This window comes from Marmota marmota, unplaced genomic scaffold (assembly GCF_001458135.2).
Source record: "Marmota marmota marmota unplaced genomic scaffold, marMar, whole genome shotgun sequence".
Lineage (NCBI taxonomy): Eukaryota > Metazoa > Chordata > Mammalia > Rodentia > Sciuridae > Marmota > Marmota marmota.
Window position 1 is genome coordinate 16,704,368 of NW_025999869.1, and position 26,669 is coordinate 16,731,036.

A 26,669-nucleotide genomic window follows, 5' to 3' on the forward strand; every position below is an offset into this window, starting at 1 on the left:
TTTTCAAGCTACTTCAGGAAATAGAAAAGGAGGGAGAACTTCCAAATTCATTCTATGAGGCCAACATCACCCTGATACCTAAACCAGACAAAGACACTTCAAAGAAAGAAAACTACAGACCAATATCTCTAATGACCCTAGATGCAAAAATCCTCAATAAAATTCTGGGGAATCGGATACAAAAAACATATCAATCTATTCTTAATAATTGAAAGAGAGGGAATTCTTCCAAACTCCATTCTACTATGATGCCCTGATACACAAATCAGACAAGAATACAGCAACAACAACAAAAAGATAACTATCGTACATGACAAAAAATTCTCAACAAAATACTAATGAACTCAACAGCGCATAGAAAAGATTATAACATGATGAGATGTACTGATAAACAAAATGTTAAGGCATCTCATGTTCATGAATTGGAGATATTAATATTACTGAAATGTTCATACTATTCAAACAATCTATATATTCAAGGCAAAGATTTTTTCAATATGACCCCCAATACTACATGCAAAAATTGACAAATGAGATTAAATGAAATTGAAAAGCTCTGTACAGTTGAATAAACAATCAACAAAATGAAGAGACAATCTCCAGGACAGAAGAAATAAGCTTCTAGTGGGTAAGTAAAATGCAGTATCTATACAAATGGACTGATATTTATCCAAATAAAAGAATTAAATACTACCATTTCAGTAGCATGGATGGAACTGGAAGACAATATGTTAAGTGAAATGAGTGATACACAGAAGGACAAGTTCTACATGTTGTCCTTTTTATTTGGATGCCAAAATATTGATCTCAAAGAACTAGAGTATGAAAGAGTGGTTGCCAGAGGTTGGGAAGGATGTGGTAAGGGAGGGAGGAAGATAGTTAACAGGCACAGGTGGATGCACAGGATAATTTCCAATGTTCTATAGCACAATATGATAACTGTGGTTGATAACAATTGAGTCTTTCAAAAAGCTAGTAGAGAGGTAATTTTTAATGTGCCCAACACACACACAAAAATGATCAATGTTGGAGGTAGTAGATATGCCAATTACCCAGGTGTACTCAATGCACAAGGTAAGCAAGTATTGAAATGCCACATGGTACCCCATAAATATTTCAATGACTATGTGTCAATTAAAAATAAAAATATATTACATTAAAAAAAGAGAACTTCAGGTGCCTTCATATGCTATGAGGAAATACAGGATTGTATTTCTCACAAAGGAGGAATGTACAAACTTACTGCTTTTCTGTTTTCTGCCATCAGAGAAGTAACAATACATCTATATATTTCTTAATGAAACTGACATTTTATATTATTTTCTCTTTTTTTTTTACATTGCAAATCCCCACACAAGTCAGTAACGTGTCGCATTTGATCCTTACTAAGTATAGTCCTGAGAAATACATCAGACAGAAAGTACAGCTAGGTTTTTACCCCTTTTATATATACTCTATGCAGGGTTTTATCAAATCCAGTGGCTGGAACATGTTACTTTAGCTACAGGGAACTACTTCATCATGCTAGCCCTCAATTAAATAAAAGCCTGCTGAGATTATATTTTCACCTTTCTGACAGCATTTGGTTTGTCAGTCTCATTTTACGTAAATCCACTTTTAGATGGACCGCTTAGGACAAGAATATTTTTCACCAGTAAAGTAACCTCAAATCAAGAATAAATCAAGAGCACAGATAACAAAAAAGCATTTAAAATCATTCCAATGATTCATATGGTACAGCTTCTTTTATTGTGCAATGATGTTTGCTCGCCCATCACCTATAGGTTAAAATCCAAAATCAGCACAGCACTCAAACCCCTCTCTCATTTCACCCTGACATCCCTTTCCAGCTTCATCTGTCACTCTGGGCTGCAAACACTCTGGTGACACTGTTGCTGTGATTCCAATAAATAAATCCCACATGTAATTTCATGTTCCATACCATATCACACGCCCTGCCTCTCAAGACCAGATGGGTTTCGCCATCTTCTCTTTCTTGGTGAACCTCTCCACATCCTTGGTGGTGATATCTGACTGTAATGTCAGGATTCTTACAAGCATGATACCAGGCTGACATGTGATAAGAAGACAAAGTACAGACTAAGTGGTGTAAGAGATACTTCAGTACTGGGAAGTTCCCAGGAGACTGGTTTAGTGCTGATGAGCCTGCTAAACTATGCAACTTCAGTAGGTCTGGGCCTGAACTTCCCCTTTCACAACCTGATAGCAGTTAACCAGATAATATCCCAAGGCCACTTGCCCCTATAACACCTATGCAACATCCTTCCCTATGGGATCCTTCCTATTTGCAGGCCACAGAATGTTTAGTAAATAGAAACAAGCTGCCGTAAAGGAGTGAGGAGGTGCTGGATCAGTATACAGCAAATATACATACTGACATTACACTCTACCTGTTAAATATGCAGAATTACTGCATGTTAATCTAAACTTAAAAATATTAAAACTTTGAAATTTAAAAAAAAGAAAAAGAAAAGAAACAATCAGCCATATGAAAAAAAAACTCCCCATTACCATTTAAATATTTGTAGCAAACTTAGAGAAAAAATATTTGAATACCTGCCCCAGAATTTCTCTTAGGGAAGCTATTCTCTGTGTTTGAGAAGATAGTTTGACATGCAGCTACAGGCCAAGGTAAAACCTAAAGCATGAATCTAGGTAACCAAGAAGACAAGTAGAGTGAAATGTATTAGAAAGCCTCTAAAATGGGGGAAAAGGTTCAGGAGCAGAAATCCAGGAAGAAGGAAAGACATAGAGAAGATACAGTACTAGATAATGTGACCCAGGGGCTTTTTGGACTAAGAATATTTACTATTGAATTTTAAGTTTGTTTTGCTTTCACAAAATTTTAGTAAAATCATCTGTGCATCACACCAAAACCATGTGTGAGCAGTATTTTGGTGGGAATTAAGTGAAGAATGCTGAGTGCCAAATCCCACTCAATACTTTATTGGGTGGTAACTGGAGCAGGTTTGGGGAGCTGATCTTTCATCTTCTCCAGACTCAGTAGTATGGTTCATGCACTGCTAAAGTGAGGTAGGGGTGTGTGTGTGTGTGTGTGTGTGTGTGTAGTATGTAGGGAATTTTCAAATCCTAGGCATCCCAGATTTGTACATTTATTGCATTTTTCTGGCATATGGTACAGCATGTCTTATTCTAAAAAAATATATTGTTATGACAAATTTTCTGACTCCTAGAAGTTCAGTGACCTGAAAGAAAGGGTGCCTTATTCTAATGTAAACAAAGGGGATACAGGAGCTGGTGGTGCCTGGTCAAAAGGAAAGCACCGGTGGAACAAAAGTTTAAAATCAAAGGTGATCATGAGCCAAAAGGAGGTCCTTAGAGAGGATGTGACATTTTCCATAATCTATCAAAAGCATTCTGTATCAGTCACTTTAGGAGGCGGGTAATCTCAGCTGACATTCAAGTACGTACAGGGGAAGCAGTGTGAGGCACATTGACAGAGGCCCACGCAGAGGCTGCCCTCTCCGCTCCTCTGGTCTTTCTATTGCTCCTGTCACGGCTGCGGACTTGAACTTCATATGAGTCAGAACTAGAGCAATCATTGACATACCCAAGGTGACACTGGCAGCCCACAGACGTATCCATGGGTGTAAGTGACATGGTGGGCTCTCAGGTATGGAAGATGCCTCAGTGTCTTTCTCCACCTCCAGTTAAAATGTGAACATTTTAATATCACTCTGCTTTCTTTGCATCCAGAGGACAGAGAAGGAACTCCCAATTGCTCATGCACATTATGCGTTTATCACTCAGTTTACATGCAATCATATCACTGCACACAAACTATAATTTCCTCTTTGTTATCTTTGCTTCCCTCAGACAAACATGACTCACTGAAGAAATAATAATGAACCATTACCTTTGATGTAATGGCTGCCTATGCTGTCAAAATGGAACGGTGCCAAAATGGGCGATTAATACACATTAAGAAAGGCAAAGACAATTACACTTCCAGATGATGTGAGCACCCAGCAGTTTGCTGTCTACTGTTTCATATACTTAACTAAGGCCTCTAATTTCTATTTTGGTACAGAAGCATATAGATTCTGAATGATTAAAAGGTTAACTGTAAACAGTGATGTCATAAGAGCTATTCCATGAACTCAAATTTAGCATCTCCTTCTTGATTAACTCTCTCACTCACCCACCTGTCCATCCTTCCATCTCTCCATCCATCCATGTACTCAACAAGCATTTACTGAATGTCCTTTAACATGGTCGCAGTTTCTCAGCTCACCCTGCAGTGTGTATGCGGTGAGGACATGGGACACAGCACCTGTACCTTAGAACCTGATTCCTGACCTGTGGAACCAATAGGCATGTTCTATGTTACACCACTGTCTAGGTGATATCCCGGTCCATTCTGATTTCATTCTTCTGGGACGGGCACTAGGAATCAGGATTATCTTTAAGCTCCTTGGTGGTCTCCACTATGACACAAGGGTTGAGAATCACAGGTTTTGCTCTTACAGCCCAGGAAGGGAGATGGACTGTAAGCACGTGAGCAAATGAATGACTGTGTGATGTCCAAGGCCAGGGCAATAGTGGCTTCCCTTTCTGATAGTTAGCTCCAACCCAAGTCCACTCTGAGACAAAACCCCAAGTTCAGGAAATTCTCTTAATCTGAGTTTTCACACATTTCTCCCCCCTACACTTTAATGGCAGAATATCAGGGATGCAATGAGCAGAAAATCCCACTCCTGGCTTTTCTTGTTATTTTCAATTTACTTTTCCTAACTGGAAAGTCTGAACGCCTCTTGGGTAATGTAACAGAAGGGCATAAGAAATTCAAGACACCTTCTGTACTCTGAGAGCAAGATCCCTTTTGTGTGGCAGGATAGTTTAGCAGGAAAAATAGGCTATAATCAGGCAAATGAGATATTTTCTCCCTAACTCTTTCAGCATCCCAGAGCAGGTCTCTGAACCTCTATGAGCCTCTGACTCCTCATTTGTGAAATAGGAGTGCCTGTAGCACCTTCCTCCTGAAAAGGCTTTTCTGATGTGAAGGTTAAATGACATAAGACACTGGCACTGATCACTTGGCCTGATAGAACACAGAGCCCACAGGAGCAAGGGCCATGCCTGTCCTGTTAATCAGTGTGCTCCTAGAAATATGTACCAGATGTTCACATAATATGCCAGACACCTGTAGATATTCAAGCACCTGTGCACAGAATACCTCCATTTGGATTATACTGATGGGACTAGCCTGGAAGGCCTATTTGGTTGGAACATATAGATTCTGCCAATGAATGTCATCTCAGAGCCGTCAGATGGCTTCACCGTGTGGAATGACACTCTGAGACCATTTCCTCTTGTCTTCCTTCACAGGTTGTGCCCCATGACTTAGCAAGCTTTTCAAAGAAGACCTGTGTGTACTGGGAAATCAAGGACCAGCATGGCTTAGCTTGTCACAAGGTCCCAGCCTGAGATCCCTCCACCCTGCTGTAAATGCTGCTCCAGAGAAACCATGGAACTAACATGTTGGCTGTGTGCTGTGTATCCTCTCAATCTCGCTAGTATCGTCTGTTCAAGGGATACCAGCCAGCCCTTTGAAAACCTCAGGGGTTTGCTTTTAGCAGTCCTAGGGGTGTCTAACTACCTGCTATTAACAAAGATAATCCCCGTTCCTGGAAAAAGCATTGGGGCTTCTATATCTAACAGGTTAGTCTAGCTCAGGAACAGGTTATAGATAAGAAACAAAAGTGCAGTGGCAGCCTTCAGTTAGGGTTATGAGATAAAAATCCATCCAAGCTCTGTGACAAAAAAAAAAAATAGGTACCCATTACGGCTTTAAGGGAAAAAAACAATATAACTCGTAAGGGCAGTATTTAATGAAGGATCAAAAGCTTTAAGAATGTATGTAAAAATAAATGAGCAATCTCTAGGATGATACAAAATATTCAACGTAAAACATTTTTAAAAAATCTCATTAGAGTTTAAAGTGTAATTTCATTTTCCTGATGGTTAGGAGAGAGCTATTGATTTCCTGGTAACAGTCAGCAACAGTGATAGAATGTACCCAGACAAGCCCTCTTGTTTCTGAGATTTTCTACTTGGTCTGGTCCTCCAGGGTGTTGGGTTTAACCCCCCATCTCCATCCTGCACATGGGTGAAGGAGTTAGGAAGGTGGGTACTTTGGTCATTATGGTGTGAGAAGATTTTTAAAACATGTTGGTACTTACATGCTATTCTTTTCTATTTCTAAACAGTGTTGCCACCCCATCCTTTTCCCAGATGCAATTAAATTCAGAGGAAGTTCAAAAGCTCTTTGCAGTGTAAGTGCTTATAAAATGAACCTTTTCATTCACAATCACAATGCTTAGCACTTCATCCTGTCTTTGTAGTGTTTAAGTTGCTCAGTTTGCCTCTCCTAAGGAAAAAATATGGCTCTCTCCTGCCTTCCTGTAGAAAAGAAATATATTTCCTATGAAAAAAAAATATTAAAAGCATGAAAGGATTAAAGGGTTAAAGCTCACTTGTTAATTTGGGGACCAATCTGGCAAATCAATCATCTCGCACTTGTTGTTTTGATTATCTAGACTTGTACAAATAGGCCCTTAACCTGTTGTTGACTGCTACCTACCCAGCATCTAATACAGGCACCTTTCCAGATCACTGGGAGAGAGTCCTTGCCATCTGAAAGTTAATTTTTGTTGCTGCAACAACAAAGCCCCTGAAACCAATATTTATTAAGCCCTAAGTTCTAGGTCATGCTTGAAGTAGTTCATATACAATGGGCCATTTAGTTCTCACAGTCTTTCTGTGGTTGGTCTTGTTCTTATCCCTTTTATAAATGAGAGAACTGAAACTCAAGGAGTTTTTTCAAACTTGGCTGGAGTCACATCTTAGTGGGTGGAAAACCCAGGACCAGTGGCCAGCCATTTGACCCAGAGCTCTGCTTTCCACCTTCACCATGTGCTGCTACCAGTAGCACCTTGATATCATGGAGCAGGTGTTGGGGGGATATAGCTCAGTGGTACAGCGCATGCCTAACATGTGTGAGGCCCTGAGTTCCATCTCCAGCAATGCAAAAAGTAAAAACACAAATGAAAATCTTGGAGCAGTGAGAAAGGATAAGGCTTTTTTTGTGAAAGTCAAACAAGAGGTGTTTCATATTAACCCTTCCATTTCTTCATCTGTACAATGGGAATTAAGCCAAATGCCTCATATTCAGCTTTAGGAAGTATTTCGTTTTGTTTGAAACCAGGGGAGCTCTACCACTGAACTACATCCGTAACCCTTTTTATTTTGAGACAGGATCTTTCTAAGTTACTGGGACCAGCCTCAGACTTGCATTCCTCCTGCCTTGGCTTCCCAAATCACTGGTATTATAGGAATGTACTACTGTATCAGCTTTAGAAAGGTTTTGAGGGGGTATTTGTAAAAATTCTTCAAAATTTACAAATCACTAGAAGAATGAGTCATTCTCCAAACTACTCAGAGTCTAAGGAATAAAAAGGATCAACACTGATCACAGATTTTGCTCTCCAACCACTCAATGAAGAGAGCTTTTCAAGGAACTTAAACTTAATGAGAGGCTCCTGCTAAAATTGTGTTTGTGAGCAGCACTTGGAGTCCTGAGTTTTAAGAATCTTCATATCAGAGCAGACCTGAAAGGACATTTAGTTAAAAGTCTTCCCTCCTTCTGAGGCTTGACCCGGCTCTGTGGCAGTCCTGATAGGAGAGTCTCCCCCTTGCTCTCAGTGATGGGATAATTTACCTCTTCAGACTATTAGAAGTTGCTTCCTTCTATTAAACTGTCTCACTCTGGTTCTGCCCCCTTGCTCCTGAGCCACTCCAGGTCATTAGAATAGAGAACAAAATTCTCTTTTTACGAGACTATCACATCTTGCACAAAGAGAGGGAGGTTGCACTTTCCTGCTCACATGGCTTAGTGGCTCCTGGATCATGCCATGGGATTATGTGACAGTGGACAGAATCCTCCATTCATCATCCTCTCCTGACTTCTAGTTGCAGGAAGAGTGCTGAGGTGCTGAACATATTGTGTCATAGCTTCTCTAGCACCGAGAGTGGGCTATGTCTAATCCATTATGGTGTGTCTCTCACATGGTCCTCCTAGAGAAGCCCAGACACCTGCAGGGAATCAGAGGAAGCCTAATGCCTCCTGGTCTCCATTAATAATCCCACTCATCATGCACATTTTCTTTATAGATCTGCATGTGAAGGCTGAAGGGCATTTCCCAAGAGCATTCCAAGAGGGCCAGAGGGAGAACCATAAATAAAGAGACAGATGCATCATGTCAGAAAGGGTATCAACACTTTCCTTTAATCAGCACGCAGTCAATATTCTCCATCATGAATAACTAATTGGTGTCTCAACTCCGCTCCTCAAATGTCATTGCAAAAATCTATCTGAGGAATGTCATCTGCACTTAAGGAAGGGACAAGCATCATAATTAAGCTTGAAGCTATTACTTCAGCATGAAGTGTGAAATGACTATAATTCACATTTTTAAGACCCTGAATTTATTAGCATCTATTTCCTATTCAAGGTTAGGGGTATGGTGCTTGGATTGTCAAAAGATTCAAATTCCTCTGTGCTTTGTTATTTTGGAGTGTCTGTGTCTGAGCTCAGACGCCAGGCAAGGACAAGTATCATTAATGAGTTAGGTTGTATATGTAAAAAATAAAAATAAATCCTAGGGGATTGGATGTATCGTGATTCATCTAACCTGGTCCCCCTGTGGGGAATGGCAAAAGTAGGGGCCCTCTTAGTTTATCCAATAGAGGAGGAGGATAAGACACGGGGGAGACCATCATGAGCCTGGAAGAATGCCAAGAAACGTCATGTCATTAGGTTAGGAAAAGATGTGTAAGCTGAAAGTTGAAGAAGGAATAGGATTATCCAGAGCAGAGAAGAGTGTTCCAAGAAAAGGGAATGGTAACATGAAGAATCGCAAACACCCTAGAGGAAGCAGGGCAGGGTTGCGTGGCCAAAGCTTGCAGACAGAAGATGTCTGATTCAATGGAGTATCAAATACGCCTGCCTACCTTTTCCCTTTCTGGAAATGCTACTTCAGTGACTATAAATGGACCTCAATAAGGCCGTAATCCACAAAGATGAAATAAAAGAGAAGAGATAAGGGTACAAAATAGATGGCGACCATGCTTTGGAAGTTGAAAAGGAAATCACAAATAGTAACTCCATTAGCAGGTGAAAGGAAACTAAAAGCTAAAAGCTTATACAGGTTTGGGGAAGATCAAGCTGCAAGTCGATTAAGCTGAAAAACTGTGGCCAGGCCCAGGAATCAGAAGTGTCTAGCAGGACTGTGATAGAGAAGACTTACGGAGGGCCCCATGGGAAATGGGCAGCCCCAAGGGACTGTTTCTTCACTGGTGTGGAAACAGGGAATTAAGGGAAAACCTACATATTGGAGAGTGAGGCCTCCCAGATTTCCCCCACCATGAACATACTGACAGCCAGATGTATGATAAGCAAGGGAATCGGACTTCTATTGGGGAAACTGATCAGCCCAAGAGAAAAGACCTGTAAGTTTTGACATTTGGAGTCACTCATCATCCCCCCACCCAGTCCCGTTCATGCACACAAACATGACAAGAAGTTCTTGAGGCTTTGATTCTTGATATTTCACTCTTAAAAATGAATAGCTGTGCAGGACTCACCTACCACTGGATAAAGCCCTAATCACAAACCCAGGGATGTGAAGTTAAAAAAAAAAAAATGGGGAAAACAAGAAATTTGAGAAAACCTATCATTGATATATTCAAAAGGTAAAGATAGTACATTTATGCAAGGGGTGTTATGAAAGGATAGCACCATAGGAAAAAAACAACTTTTGAAAATTAAAATATAAAATCAGGGATTAAAAGTTCAGTAGAAGCAATAAAAACTAGGAGAGAGTAAGAGGAGAAATAAAAATAAGAAAATGGTTGGAAGGTAGGGAAGAGTCCCAGGAGACCATCAGTCTAGGGTCATGTTAAATTCATACGTATACTTTTGTTTTGAAGTTTCATCTTCAATCAGGGAGACCCACTGAAGGATGGAAGGGAGTGACATTTGTCCCAACGTGGCACATGATCCATGGCCAGGTGTGGGGCAAGTTTATCTAGGTCTCTCTGAAATTTGTCTCACTCTCATTTATATTACACTGCATTGTATCTAACCATGGAGAATTCTGGATCAAGAAAAAAAAATGATATTTGTTTTTGATTCACTTCTGGCTCTCAACTTATTTCAGGTAAAAAACTCATGTCAGCTTGTTCCTCTAAACTCTCATTCCTCTTTGTTTTTGAAAAGGTTATAACTGAAATAAAACAAGGCTGGCGTGGAGCCAGGATCATGAAGGGTGTAATTAAGAAAGATTTTCTGTCTGAACACCCAGCAGGGCCATCCTACTGGGGAGAAAGAGAGGGAAATCAAAAGCAATTGTGTGTTTCTCAAGAATAACAGAACAATACACTCCACACCCTTTGCATAATAAATGACAGTGGCTGACATTTTAATCAAGATGAAAACCGTGACAAATGGGAACATTCTGCTTTAGGCAGAAGGTGGCAGTAGCTAAGGAATGCCCACTATGCTCTAAGACTGAAAACTTCCCACTTGGTTTTAAAATATCATGGCTGCTGATGACCGAGATAAAAGTACGATTTTATATTCTCCCAATGTGCTTTTGAGTGATTTCCTCACATTTTAATCCTCATTATTGAAATTAATCTGAAAGACATAATTTTAATTTCTGAGTTAAAGCCACATGTCTGGGATGATGACAGTGATGCCATCACACTGTCCCTTTCAAATTCAGATGGAAATGGGCTGCTCATGACAGGTAAAACCAGGTGCCTCAATGCACATCATCCATGGCTCTAACTTTTAGGGATAGTCTAATAATGTCTAGTGACGATTCTGAGAAAGGCTTTGGTGCCTCCAAAATCTGGTTGAGTTTGAAAGATGAAAAACTGAAAACTGCATTTGGGAAGGAGGCTTAGAGCATCATATGTGGATTTTCATTTTAATTAATGATGGTTTAAGACTTGAAGTGAAAACCACCGAGAGCAAGAGCCTTAAGATGGATTCTAAAGGCATGCTTCCCCTTTGATCATAACTATGGTTCCTACAAGACACACAGGGGGAGACCCACAGCCTTAACGGTTGGCAAAGTGAGCCAATATCAGTGTAACACCTTCTACTAAAGGCTGGCCCACTGACAAGCCATGTTCATCCATGCAAATCAATGGAATATCTTTTACTCTCCAACTTCTGATCCTTACGAATTACCAGGAAAAATTAAATTGAGCCCAGTCTGGCAACCTTCCTGTGATCCCAAAACTTAAACTTTCTCTTCAACAATCAGTTTTTCTGACTCTAATTATTTTCTTCCCTCCATGACTTGAAGAAGAGGAGTCACCAGGACCTTGCTTTCACTCCTCTCCTTACATTTTGTAAAATCTTCTTCCCACAACCCCCGGCCATGAGAAGAGATGGGCTGTCCATTTATTTCTGAATGAGACTTTCCTTATGTGCTGCCCTGATTTTCCCCCTGATGTTATCCATTCTCCCCTGGCCTCTAGAGGCAGAATTACAATGTACAGAGGAGATGGTGATGGAACACATGGGCTTGACATCTTTAAAATGCAGTTTCCATCACATTTTTAAAACAGGAGCTTTTGATAAATATGTCAAGGGATGGGATGGAAATATCTCAGATACTAAACATCACTTTTCCTTTGTGCCATTTGTTTCTCCTTCTGCACATGAAAAGAGCCATGGTAGAAAGGTCATCCTAGAGAGATACTGGGGACAGGGGAAAGAGAAATATGCAGATAAATTTAAACCACAGCACTGATGCTTACAGGGAAAAAGAGGGAAATGATAATAATTGTAATTTGGGAGGGAGGGAAAGAGGGAGCAAAGGGACACATACAGGTAGGTGGACAGTCCAATCAAATAGTCTTGAAAGGGGAGCAAAATGTTCTAATTTTGGGATTTTAAACAGAGTGACCTTAAAACCGAGTTAACCTCATTATACTCTAGTCTGTGGCATTTGGAATCCCTGACAAGAGCCGTGTTACAGTCATGTCATCTTTGGCAAAATGAGAAAATAGTGACAGCACATTGATTGGTTATAGCCAAGAGCATCCAACTGACAGAACTGTCTCTTATTCTGAAGTTGACCATTAGTGGAAATATCCTTTGATACAAACTGTTAATAGTGAACATAAGAACTTGTTTTTTTTTGGTTCTAGTTTTATCCTTAATGGAAACAGAATTGTTAGGTACCATAATTGGATGGAAAGTTTTTACTGGCTGATAAAATTTGAAACTCTGGAAACTCGTATCTGAGTTCCTGACCCCTGATAAAAAGGGCTGCTTGTCTCTCTTCCCCAAAGCTAACATTTGTTGAGCTTATTATGTTCACTGAGTTTTTTCAATGTTCTAGGCACTGGGGCTTGGAGAGCTTTAAACGAGATGCCCGAATTCCCAAGGCAGATAGGCACTGGGGCCAAGTTCAAACCTAGCAGGGCACCTTCAAAGTATACACTGGTGACAAATTTGGACATTTGATGATTTCATAAGACCCTGGAGTAACCATGCTACTATGTTTTTTTTTAAATGTTTTCTTTAAATCACTTCAATATTTGTGTTATTTGACTAAATAATGCTGAATTCTATATAAAAAAAAATTCTATATAAACAAAACTAAAACTCTTAGCCTAAATGCATGGAATGCTGGGAATGGGTGGGAAGAAGAGATATGAAACAATTATAGAACATGTCTCTAAATTTTCATAAGAAACATAAGAACATCTTGCACAGTGGAATTCAATGGTGTTGCTCCAAATACCATTTGCCCAGGGCTAAGAGGCTCAGTATACAGTGCTTTGTGTGTCTCTCTGTCTGGCTGAGTATGTGTTTCTCTCTTTCAATATGTATGTTTATACATTTTTAAAACTCAAACTCTACAATATTTTTGGTATTGTGACTTTTTCAGGGTACATTATAGGCCTCTAATTAAGTGAACCTCAGGCTTTGACAAACTATTTCAGTAGCTTAAATTTATAAATCACTGGGAGCCAGTAACTTAGTTGATTATAGACACTCAAAAGTAAAGTTAAAGCAAAAAGAAATTTATTTTGTCAATTTGTGGGAGCCTTGTCTAATCCTTTTTTTCTTATGATATGCACAGACTTTAAATCTCACCCATTCCCAAAGGAGGTTAGCTTTAGTACTTTCCATTATAAAACAAAGAAAAACAAAAGTACCTACAGAATGTTCAAGTACACACTGGGAATAATAGATGTACTTTAGAATTTTTCTGCCTTATTGGTGGAAACCTGGTAATATTATGAAGAAAATGAACAGTAACAAAGCAGTATCTATTTGGAACTGAATAGGTTTGAGATTAATGAATCTTTCGGTCCTAAATGGTGTGGTGCACTAATTTTTGGAAGTTAAAGCAATCTTTAACGTCTTTTGAAACCATTCCTGAAAACGACTCCACACCATTTATTAAAGAACACAACTGTCAATGTGGAAAATTACATCATAAGCCCCCACCTTTGTAAATGATCAGGGATGTTTTAAAGACTACAGAGATATATTGGGCTATTCATTCCTACACTAGATGGCCTGAGAGATCCATCTTTTTTTAAAATCCTAAGACCTGTTTACTGACTTTTACCCTTTCTCTCTTCTTTTAATCAAAATTTCATTTCCTGTAGGTAACTTGGGCAACTCCTCTAGCCTTACCTAACTCTCCAACTTTACCTAACTAACTCTCATAGGGAGATGGCTTCCTTCTCCGTATTTCCTCTGGCTTGGTTTTTAATCTCTATCCTGTCAATCATCACAAGATATTGCATTTGGTGGTTATATTTTTGTTGTATTCCCCTTAACTAAAAACTACTTGAGTACTGATTTCTGCATTCAGAATAATTAGCACACATCCTGACTCCTTAATAAATGTCCAACAAATATTAGGTGAACAGTCCCTGATCTCCACTGAGAGGATAAGCAGCCCACCAGTCTGGTTATCATCGTATGTAAAGTGAGAGCACAAGGGCACAGTGGCTGAAGGAGGAAGAAGAGTTTTTTCAGAAAGACCTTTGGGCTTTGAGATCTTTTGTGGCTCCTTCCAAGCTTTGGGGGATCTTAAGGGGAAAAAAGTTGGGTGTAGGAGTATAGTAGTCGATATCTCCTTCTCCCTCTTTTCACATATGCTATGTGCATGTGCCTGTGAGATAAGATTTCACAGTCTACTTCATGCTCTTGTAGGATCAGAATCCTATGAGGAAACTTCACAATTGAAAGGAATCCTTAGAACACTCAAAGGCAGCCTATCTTCTTATAGAAAATACGTACGCAAAACCAAGTGGCCTATTTCCTGCTTCAGATCATGAACAGCCTAATATCCATGATTTTTTTTTCATTTTTCTTTTATATAGACTCCAGAAAAAGAAGAAGAAAAAAAAAAAAAACGAGCCAGTGAACATATAATACATTTATGTTCAAAGATCATGAATTTATTAGAATCCAATTTCTATTCAAAGTTAGTTTTTCTTATGTTGAGGGATGGGTACAATGCTTGGTATATTTTTTAAGTACAGTCTTGAATCTAGGACAATGAGTCATTATTTCAGAATAACCCTGAAGGGGTAAAATCAACATACACTGCCGGAGAGAGAGGTTTGGCTTAGACCTTTGTAACCCTCATTATTTGTCTGAAGAGAAACAAATGGTGTGTGTGTGTGTGGGTGTGTGTGTGTGTGATTGTGTGTGTGTGTGTGAGAGAGAGAGAGAGAGAAAGAGAGAGAGAGAGAATCTGAGCTCATCTCTGGTTATTTACAAACATCTTAAGAAACACTGCAAAACCAGAACTCCAGCAACTCTGAATAGGAAAGGAATCAACTGAACTCCAGGGAGCAAGAAGCTTCCTCTCCTGCAACAGACCTTCTAGGAAGAAATGCCAGAGGCCTCAAACCTGGTTTTCATTAACAAGCAAGCAAACAAAAACCAAGAGAATAAACAAACAAACAAACAAACAAACAAACAAAAAACCTGTAGCAGCCCAGACAGAGGTTTGAGGACACAAAAGTGATCCCAGAGGACAAGCTTTCTAAGACAGATGCAATTTTCTCACTTTTTTTTTTACTCAATTTGTTTATCATAAATAACAAACAAGACCACGAAAATCTTTGTCTAGAACATTAGAGATAAAATTAAAAAAAAAAAACCCTACTGAAAAGCATTCCTACTTAACTTCAGTGGGAATTTTAAGATCAATGAATTCACATCTCGACAGGCTGCTTTTTTGTTAAGACTCTTTTATATGTTTTTTAATCTACAAGACCTTCAGGTGATTGCAATCCTTTTAACAAATCTTAACACAGAGTAGGATATTCTAGGACTTTAAGATGTTAATATGAGGGGAAAAATGAGTTACACATAGGTGGGAATGATCTTTATGGATTTTAGAGTTCTTCTTTAAATCTAAAATAATTTGAAAACAAAAAATTGAAAGACTACCAAGGGATTAACTGCTTGGAGCTGGAAGTGGTCCTCAGTTTTACAGAGCAAAGCTCCATGGTTAGCTGGAGCCTATGCAGTAAGTTTGCTCTGGGGACCTGGCTCTCAGTGATGTGCTCCTTCCCCTCCACTGCCTTGCCTCTGAGGAGCAGACCCATCTGCTCCTGAATGCTTCATCCATCTCTACCTCTTGGTAGGAGCCCAGGGATCTCACTTAAACTCCTCAGTTTTCTTGAGTCTAGAAGAAGCATGAATGTGGCCAAGTAAGAACCATTCAACTCTAAAGTCAGAGGACAGGAGACTTGGTCTCCAATTTCATTACCTATTTACTCAGTATCCAAGGTCAATACCAATCAATCGCAGAGTAAGATGTGGCATCATTAAACAGATAACGTAAGTGACGCGTAGACACACTGGTCTGGTTAGTCTGTGAACTACAGCTGCTTACCTTTCCAGTGGGTCAGAGACCCTCCTGCAAAGTGCCTTTAAAAAACAAACACAGTGGGCTGGGGGGGGCGGTGGCTCAGTGATTTTGCACTTGCCTAGCATGTGTGAGGCACTGGGTTCGATTCTAAGTACCACATGTAAGTAAACAAAATAAACCTCATTGACAATGAAAAAATATTTTTAAAAAATACAAATAAAAAATTGCAGAGGATGAAAAGGCTAGATTTTGACTCTGTAGGTGCCTGCATCAATCTAGGCTCTCGTGATTTGAGCTAAAGAGACAAACAAAAGAACGGTTTTGGGATAACAGGAAATATTTTTAGGCAGATAAGAAAATTTTATTTCTAGTCTCTGTAGAATATGCTCATAAGTTTAGAATAAGCAAGGAAAATTCAGCCATTACCTGAAGCCTTCATTTCTGCAGTTTCACTAGACTTAGCTTTACTCATGAATTATGGAGATATAATTTTTTAAGGCAAGTTGCAGGGTTTCCTAGAGAAACTGCACTGACACTCTCAGTGCTGCTAGAGAATTACAAGGGTGAATATTCTGTTCTATATTCTTCAGGACACAGATATCTAAAGCAGAGGAATGCATGGAGCTTGTGCCTTTTGATTTGTATGTGTTTATGGGGAATAGTGAGTTAATTAGATACAGGTAAACCATGTGTAACAATTCAATGAGGTTAATGAGAATTTCTGTCTTAAGTATCATTTCTTTGTATTGGGAAATTTGGAATTCCTCTCTTTTCATTCTCAATAAAGTACATAATAAAGTGTTTTGAACTATATACACTGTACTGGGCTGTAGAATGTTAGAACTTATTCCTGTGTAATTGTATTTTGGTTCCTGTTATCTAGCCTCCTACACTCTCCTTTCCCCCACCTTTCCTAATCTCTAGCAATCAAAATCACTATTCTACTCTCTACTTCTATGAAGTTAATTGTCTTTCTCTGTCTGGCTTATTTCATTCAACATAACATTTTCTAGTCCCATCCATGTTGCCAGAAATGTAAAGGTATAATTTTCTCTCTCTCTCTCTCTCTCTCTCTCTCTCTCTCTCTCTCTCTCTCTCTCTCTNTGGAGTTTGCTGCTGAATAGTGTTTCTCTCTCTCTCTCTCTCTCTCTCTCTCTCTCTCTCTCTCTCTCTCTCTCTCTCTCGGTACTGGGGATTGAACCCAGAATTGCTTTGCTACTCCTTAGCTTTTTGAGACAGGGTCTCACTAAGTTGCTGCTGAGGCTGGTCTCAACTCAAACTTGTGATCCTTCTGCCTCAGCCTCCCCAGCTTTTGGGATTATAGGTCTGCCCCACATGTCTGGCCAAGATTGCATTCTTTTAATGACTGAGTTATAGTCCATTACATTGTGAAAACAAATGGAAAATCACAATGGAACCAATGTTGAAAGGGTTTTACAAAATGGACTCAGAGAAACATAAGGAAATAGGGCTTTCTGCAGATTCTAGCTGCTGGGATGTGAATTTTGGTCATCTCTACTCTTTCTCTGTAGGCAGTAGGTATGACTGGATGGTTACATTGTACCCAGAGGTTCAAGATACATATCAAGAGGATATTCTTGATTTGTGGATACTTCCATTCTGTTTATACATTCTTGTCTTTACCCCCTAATGGTTAAGTAACCTTGGTACCTTTTCAACATTCAATAGACAACAGAAACTCACCCTTTCTTGCCTTCCTAGGAACACTTATTCAGAGAGATCTAAACCTGTGTCTCCTTAAGACTCTAAATAAAGTGCTTTTGCAGTTTCTGATTTTGAATTGATTAATGTTAGGGTTTGGATTTGGAATACCACAAGCTCATGTGTGAATGTTTGGGTAGGGCCTTTGGGAAGTTATTGGGTCACCAGGGCTTCAATTCATACCTTGATGAGCTATTTTTGTATATATAAATATTTAGTTATAGGTGGACACAATACCTTTATTTTTATTATTTTATTTTTATATGGTCCTGAGGATGAAACCCAGTGCCTCACCCATGCTAGGCAAGCGCTGTACTGCTGAGCCACAACCCCAGGCCCCTTAATGGGCTACTGAGAGGTGTTGGCAATGTTAGGAAATGGGGCTGAGTTGGAGGAAGTAGGTCACTGAGGTACATTTTGTTCACAGCTCCTCCTTCTCTCTCATACTTTGCTTTCTGGCCACCATGAGACAAGAAATTTTCCTCTATAATCACGCCCTCTGGTCTAATATTCTGTCTCTCCTTGGGCCAAGAAACAATAGGGCCAAGTGACCAGGAAATGAAATTTTTGGAACCATGAAACAAAAATACATCTTCTCTGCTTTGAACTGATTTTCTCAAGAATTTTGTTATAGTCATTGAAAACTGACTAACACAACTGACATTTACATCACTTTTTAAATCCGTTTGTCTATTGAAGGACACCTTGGTTGATTTTACATCTTGGCTGTTAGGAATCTTGTTGTAATAATCATGAGTGCAGGTATGTGCCTGATAAAGTGATATAATTTTTTTTGGGGGGGGTGATATACCCAGCAGTGGGACAGCTGAATCATAAGGTAGTTCTATTTTTAATTTTTTGAAGAACTTCTATGTTATTTTCCATGGTGATTTACATTTACATGTACTAATTTATGTTTCCTCTAATAGCTTATGAGAATTCTCCCTTTTTCAACATCTTTGCCAACACTGGTTATTTATTTGTTTTTCTTTTTGATTACAGCCATTCTAACTGTGGTGACACAATCTCTCATTGTGATTCTATTTTCCATCACGTGATAATCAGTGATGATGAACATTTAAAAAATAGTTATTGGCCATTTATGTAGCCACTTTTGTGAAATGTCTGTTCAGATCATCTGTCTATTTTTTATTCTGATTATTTGAGAGTTCTCTCCCCTCCTTAGGGGAAGTGGTTTGAGTTGGATTTATTTTTAATTACAGAAGAGTAATTTTTGCTGCTTAACATCAAGTTAGCCTAAATTCTTTCCTGTTACATTTTCCAAGTCTTTCATGTAACCAAGAGCTTATTCCTTAGGGGGTGGATATCAATATTGTCTTTTAGAATTCGGCTTTATTTGAGAGCATTTCTCTCTGGGCTGGGCAGCACTAACTAGTTCTGTCAGAAATCTGATCCTGCTAAGGACTGTTGAAAGGAAGAGAATCGGACCAGCCCTTCATTCATTACCTCATCCAGAAAGAGTTCTTACATCACAGACATGAGACATTGCACTCCCAGAATGAGCTCTCTCAAGAGTCCTGAAAGGAAGTCTTGAGTGACTTCCAGCTTCAGTGCTGGAAGGAGAGGTGAGTCAGGTAACTGGCAGGGAGTCAGGTAATCTCTGGCATGTGGAAGTTTTGCTGAAAAAAAAGCTAGTCTAGAAAATGTGGTAAAACTTTAATACGATAGCCCTTATGTATGTGGAGCTTTGCTCTTCTTTTGGCCAAGTTTATTTCTTTACAGTCACAAAGACTTACAGGCTTTGCAAAACCAGCTCCAGGTTTTCTAACGAGTTTTATTTTCCACCACTGAGAAGTGTTCCTGTTAAATGAATAGAAGCTGCTAGGGGGTTGTTTCTGTCTTAGCAAAGGACAGACAGCATCATAAAAGTTGGTAAGACTTGTGCAATGCAGATACCTTTGCCTGAGATTGGTGTCTATCATGAAACAGTTACTCAAAGCTGTTTATGGTCATTGGTTACATATCCCTGGTTTTAAGTAAAAGAAATATGAACCAAGATGAAGAAAGCCAGCATTCACTGAATTCTTCATGGTTATGATTATATCATAGAAATTGCAATTAAATTTATATCAACAGATCACATTTTTATGTGTGTTTGGAGGACCAGAGTTGATTCATTGGTGGCTAGAATGGGTTCAGGCTATGTCAGTCTCCCTGTCTGCTGTTCTTTCTCATTTTCCACAGTTGGTGTTAGTGAGCAGTGGGTTTCCCAGGGTCTTCCTCTGCTTCAGCAGCATACTAATGGCTAAATACCCAGAGGATGTCGTTCTAGCCACATTCTACCCAAAGAAATAGGTAGTTTGGTACATAGAAATATACCAGTATTATATTTAGACATTAATTTCCTTTAGAAAGCAGTTTTCTTTGAGCTGATCAACACCAATTACTGTATAGTTTTGTAACTGATCAGTTTGTGTACCATAAATACAGCAGCAAATCAATGAATCTGAATTTCACGAATGCAAAGTTGGCGACCTCTCACCCCAAGACCTTAATATTCTTAACTATTCAGCAAATCTTTCTTTCAGGTAAAGTTTATCTTTAGTCATCTCCCACCTCTCCTGGCTTACATATTCACATTGTGACATTATCATTATAATTCGAAATGAATCATGGGTCTGTTGCACAGAGTAAGATAATTGCAATTGATCAATGCAAATCCAGGTCAGAAGCTTACCTTAGTTCCTTGAAGGGGTCTGCCCTGACATTAGGTGTTTCTAAGGATTTAGGGAAGACTGTGCCCTCAGCTCCTGTAAACAAAAGAAAAGAAAACAGAGATTGGAAATGTTGGCGGAATCACCTAGGGGTACCATCAACACACTGGAGCTAAGTGTAGTGAATCCATTATACAACCCAAGAGCACTGGCTTCAGGGCTCCTGATGAGAGAGCATTGAATCAACTCATGCAAACAACATTTGAAAAAAACAAGAAATATCTTTTGAAAGTGTTCTTGCTGAGATCAGAGTGAGGCCATGAGGCAAATTCCATCTTGGCTTAAAAAAAAAATAAATTAAAAAGAAATTTAAAAAAGATGCCTAGAAATAAATTGCAAGGTCTGACTCTCATAAACCATTAATAGCCACCTAACTGCAAATGTTTTGAAATACAACAGCTGAAACCCTCTGATGGCAATGTGGGGCACAAATCACATAACCCCTTGGACATCTAAGCAATAGGTTAGATTGCAGTATTTGCCTAAAGTAAATAAAGTTCTGTATTATTCTCTGGGAGAGACAAACAAACAGAGCAACGTGACCTACCGTTTGAAGTTCAATGCTTTCACATTTCGGGTATTAACATTGATCCCCCACCCTATCTAGACATTTAGCTTAGCTGTACTATAAACCTTTATCTTTACAATGTGTCAACACCGGCTGAACCTCCCAGCCATAAAAGATTGTGATTATCTGATTTGTACACTCCCAAAGTGTTTTCAAATCATTTAAACCTCAGTTTATCACAGACAATTGCACTGGATATTAGTTTTTCAATTAGACTTAGCTGAGACAGCTGAGTATGTGGCACATGGCTCTAATCCCAGCTACTTGGGAGGATGAGGCAGGAGGATTGTTAAGTTTGAGGCCATCTTGAGAATTATTTTGAGACCCCCATCTCAAAACAACAACAACAACAATTAAAAGTGCCGGGGATATAACATGCATGAGGCCCTAGGTTCCATCCTGAGTTTCTTGAAACAAAAAACAAAGCAAATGGATCCAAGGTCCTCTCTTATACTTTATAGTAAAGAAGTTTGTTTTATGTATTTGGTGGTTTTTTGTTGTTATTGTTGTTTTGTGTGTGTGTGTGCTGGGGATTGAACCCAGGGCTTTGTGCATGCAAGGCAAGCACTCTACCAACTGAGCTATATGCCCATGCTATTAGGAGAGATTAACTATTTTGCATTCATGTGTAGATTTCTAGAATTCTCTTGCATTGTTAAAATGTGCAGAAATCCTCCATTCACCACTATTATTCCAAATCTAGATTTATCCTGGAATAATTATAAGTCCAGGAAAATGAATTATTTATCCTGGAATAATTATAAGTCCAGTTTTTCTGATAGGAGTAATAGACTACTGTAAGTACAATCAGGAAATAATGCATCTACTTAATGTTACATATGGTCCTTAAAGGAACAGCTTGAAGAAAACAATAACTATTTCTAAGCTACCATTTTAAGTGACTATTGTAGACTCCATAATTTATATTCATAAGCACTAGTTCATTTCTTTCCTGTAACAATCCATTAAAATTAACAATTGCATTAGGCAAAGAGACATTAAGTGTAGGGCCATTGAAGACCTTTCTTAGTCTGTTAGACATCCTTTTTAAGACTCTAAACTGTCTCGTTTCAAATACATTGAAATATAAACATTAAAAAAAACAACATTTTTGATGTGAATTTCAGAAGAATGTCATAATTTTCTTATGCATAAATTATTAATTTTGTCTTTATGATTTTAACTTTATTGTATTCTGTATATCGGAATCAGAATGGATTGGATTATATAGTGTAGTTTTGGAGCTTTTGTTAAACATGTGTTAAATTTGGTTTTGCAGAGTATACATTCCATCCATTTCCAACATTTTGTGATACTTTGTCGAATGCATAGACAAGAGGTCCTGTGGAGGCTGCCTAGGTTGACAGCCCTAGAAGTCACAGAATAATGAGTGACACTTGGGTATATGGCCCCAGACAGTCTAAAACCCAAGAGCATGCCTTAACCCCTCACAGCATCAACTCCTATCAGTTCTAGAGCAACTTCCATCTATCAATCTATCACTGTCACATTGAGCAGGAACTTCCCTTTGAAACTCAGAGATCCTTAGTCCATGGCCATTTGTGCGCTAGGTTTAAACCTATGACTAAAAGAACAATTGTATATGTCAATAAGGCAAGGATAGTTATTTGTTTGGTTATGTTGTCTTCATTCTTTAATTGTAGCTAAAATTCCCTCTCTACCCAGAATTCCTTGGAAACTATAACATCAATTTAAACCATTTCTAATCATCTGATTTATCCACATGGCAATTAGTACCGACCACGGATCACCTTCATTATTTGAACTGCTACTGTACACAGTGAAGATTAAGGTTTCACCCATTGTCATGGCTGTTTGATTTATAATTGGTACCTCAATTTCTATGGGAGTACTTTTATTGTTTTAAGCCTCCTTACACAATGCAATAAAATTTGAATGAGTGTCCAAAATTATATTCCAAAATAGTATTTTGATTCCACCTCTAAAATTAAAAATCATGTCAATCAAGGAAGACTATTTGAGCTAAACAAAAACACAATTCTTTTAAGTAAACTGAGAAAAAAAATGCCTGTAGTCTCCTCCTGAAATCAAGGGACCCCTTAATCTATAGATAAGGAGTCCAGGGCTGATAACATGTGGGTTTTCAAACCATATGTGGAGACATAAAGGAAAGAAAACGACAGACCAATATCCCTGACAAACTTAGATAAAAAAATCCTTAATAAAATATTAGAGAATTCCTGCTCAATAACATATTAAGAAGACTGTGCATCATAACCAAGTTGGTTTTAGTCCACAGATGCAAGGATGGCTTAACATGCAAATTAATAAATGCAGTTCATCACAAATAGAATTAAGGACAAAAATAACTATCACCTCAATAGGTGTAGAGAAGGCCTTCTACTAAATTCAGCACCCATTCATGACATGAACACTGAAGAAAGTAGGGATAGAAGGATCCTACCTCAACTGCATGAAATTATATATGAAAAAACCCAAAGTCAAACCTCATAGTAAGTGGGGAAAAACTTTAAATCATGGAAAGACAAGGGTGTCTATTTTCACCATCCATATAGTAGCCAGAGCAATTAGGCAAAGGAAGGAAATAAAAGGGATAAAAATAGGAGAGGAATGGGCTGGGGTTGTGGCTCAGTGGTAGAGCACCTGCCTCACATGCTTGGAGCACTGGGTTCGATCCTCAGCACCACATAAATAAAATAAAGGTATTGTATCCATCTGCAACTAAAAAAATTTAAAAAATAGGAGAGGAAGAAGTCAAATTATCGCTGTTTGTAGATGCTATGATCCTATACTTAGAAGATCCAAATTAAAAAAATTCCATTAAAAGACTGCTAGAACTAATAAACATATTTGACAAAGTGGTAGGCTACAAAATCATCATACAAAAATCAATAATTTTCCTATATATACTGACAATGAATCTGTTGAGAAATGAATCAGGAAAATACTTTCATTACCAATAGCTTCAAAGAAAAAGAAGGGAGGAGAGGAGAGAGAGAGAGAGAAATTAAAAAAAAAATCTCCTAGGAATAATTCTAATTCTAACCAGGGAGGTGAAAGACCTCAGGTCTACAATGAAAACTATAGAATACTAAAGAAATAAATTAAAGAAGACACATGAATGTGGAAAGACCTGCCATGTTCATGCATAGGCAGAATTAATATTTTTTAAATGACCATTCTATCAAAAGCAATATGTAGATTCACTGCAATACCCATCAAAATGCCAATGACATTGTTCACAGAGCTAGAAAAAACTAGTTCTAAAATTCATTTGGAAGAATGAAAAAAATAGCAAAGGCAATTTTAAGCCCAAAACAAAACATAAAAAAAACGAACAAAAATATCAAACAACAAAACAATGCTGGAGGCATCACAATATCTGACTTCAAATTATACTACAAAACCATAGTAGCCAAAACTGCATGGCACTGCCATAAGAACAGATACATAGACCAATGGTACAGAATAGAAGACACAGAGACAAGTCCACATAGATACAGCATTTTAGTCAGATTTTTCACAGCTGTAACTAAAAGGACCCAACTAGAACAATTTTCAGGGAGGAAAAGTTTATTGGAGGCCTCACGATTTCAGGGGTCTTAATCCATAGACAGCAGGCTCCATTCACTGGGGCTTGAGGTGAGTCTGAACTTCATGGCAGAAGAGTGTGGCAGAAGGAAGCAACTCCCATCATCAGAAGGCAGAGAGAGGAAGTCTACTCTCCAGATGTAAATTATATATACCCCAAAGCCATACCCCCAATTTCCACCTCTATCCACACCCTACCACTTCAGTGACCACTCAGTTAATCCCTGTACGGGGATTAATTCACTGATTGGGTTAAGACTCTCACAACCCAATTACTTCTCCTTTGAACCTTCTTGCATTGTCTCTCAGGTGAGCTTTTCGGGGACTTCTCACATGCCAACCGTAACATACAGTCATCTGATCCTTGACAAAGTGGGCAAAAAACATACATTGGAGAAAAAATAGGCTTTTAGATAAAGGATGCTGAGAAAACTGGCTGTCCATATATAGAAGAATGAAACTGGACCCTTATCTTTCTTCCTGCACAAAAGTTAACTCAAAATGGATCAAAGATCTTGGAATTAGACCAGAAAATATAAAACTCCTAGGGAAAAAAAAACATAGGGTTAACAGTCCAGCATATAGGAAAGGCAATAATTTTCTCAATAGGAACCCCAAAGTCCAAGAAATATTGCCAAGAGTTAATAAATGGAATAGTATCTTCATAGCAAAAGATACAATTAGGAATGTGAAGACAAACCCTACAGAATGGGAGAAATTCTTTGCTAGCTATTCTTCTAATGTAGGAATAATAACCTAGAGAATTAAAAAAACTTAACACCAAAAACAAAACAACCCAATTAATAAATGGGAAAAAAATTAAACAGACTTGTCTGGCTAAAAAAACATGAAAAAAATGTTCAATGTCATTAGCAAGTAGGGAAATGCAAATCAAAACTATTTCATACCAATCAGAATGGCAGTCATAAGACATACAAATAATAGACGGCCATAATGGCACACTGCTCTAATCTCAGTGGCTTAGGAGGCTGAGGCAGGAGGATTTCAAGTTCAAAGCCAGCCTCAGCAACAGCAAGGTGCAAGCAACTCAATGAGACCCCATCTCTAAATAAAATACAAAATGGGGCTGGGGATCTGGCTCAGTGTTTGAGTGCTCCTGAGTTCATTCCCTGGGAATAATAATAATAATAATAATAATAATAATAATAATAATAATAAAATGCTGGACAGAATGTGGAGGAAAAAGGAATACTTTTATATTGTTGGTGGGATTATAAATTAAGACATGCACTATGGAAATGAGCATGGAGTTACCTCACAGACTAGGCATAGAACCACCATATGATCCAGATATACCACTCCTCAGTATTTATCCTAGAGAATTAATCATCTTACTAAGTGATCCATGCATACCCATATTTATAGCAGTACAATTAACAATAGCCAAACTGTGAAACCAGCCTAGTTGTCCATCAATGGATGAATGGATAAAGAAAATGTGATATATATACACAATGGCATTTTATTCAGCCATAAATATACTTTGTCTACAACCAGAGATACGAAAAATTGTGCTCTATATGTATAATAAGAATTGTAATTCATTCTGCTGTCACATATAAATAAATTTTAAAGAAAGAAACGTTAAATGATGGCATTTGTATGAAAATGGATGGAACTTGAGACAACTCTGTAAGAGAAATAGGCCAAACTCAGAAGATCAAGGGTTGTATGTTTCATCTTATATGTGGAAACTTGAGAGGTAAAAGAAAAAGAAAGGTAAGGGTGAATCTCCTAAAAATCAAAGGGACATCAGTAGAGGAAAGGGACCAGGAGGTGGGAAAGGGCAGGGAGGGGAAAATGCTAGGCAGTGATATTGGCCAAATTATATTGTTATATTGTGTGCATGTCCTAATATGTAAAAACAAATCACTCTGTACAACGATAATCCAATAAAAATGTGGAAAGAAAAACATAACAAACATGTGCGTCTCACAGTCACATACCCAGTTAGGTATAGCTCAGAGATTCACATACAGCCAGCGGACTTAAGAGCCCACTCTTACTCACAGCTCCTAGCGCTCTGTCTCCTCAATGCCAGGGCAATGTGGTGAA

At 38.5% G+C, this 26,669-nt stretch overlaps 1 protein-coding gene across 4 annotated transcripts in view; it reads right to left on the reverse strand.

The window, feature by feature from the left end:
* The window catches only part of Sgcd (sarcoglycan delta), a 938,532-nt gene that overhangs the window by 79,346 nt on the left and 832,517 nt on the right, over nucleotides 1-26,669 (reverse strand). For all 4 annotated transcript variants that reach the window (XM_048782821.1, XM_048782814.1, XM_048782808.1 and 1 more), the window contains one exon: nucleotides 20,395-20,467. In XM_048782821.1, the coding sequence (XP_048638778.1) occupies nucleotides 20,395-20,467 (73 nt within the window). The remainder of the gene's footprint in view (nucleotides 1-20,394; nucleotides 20,468-26,669) is intronic.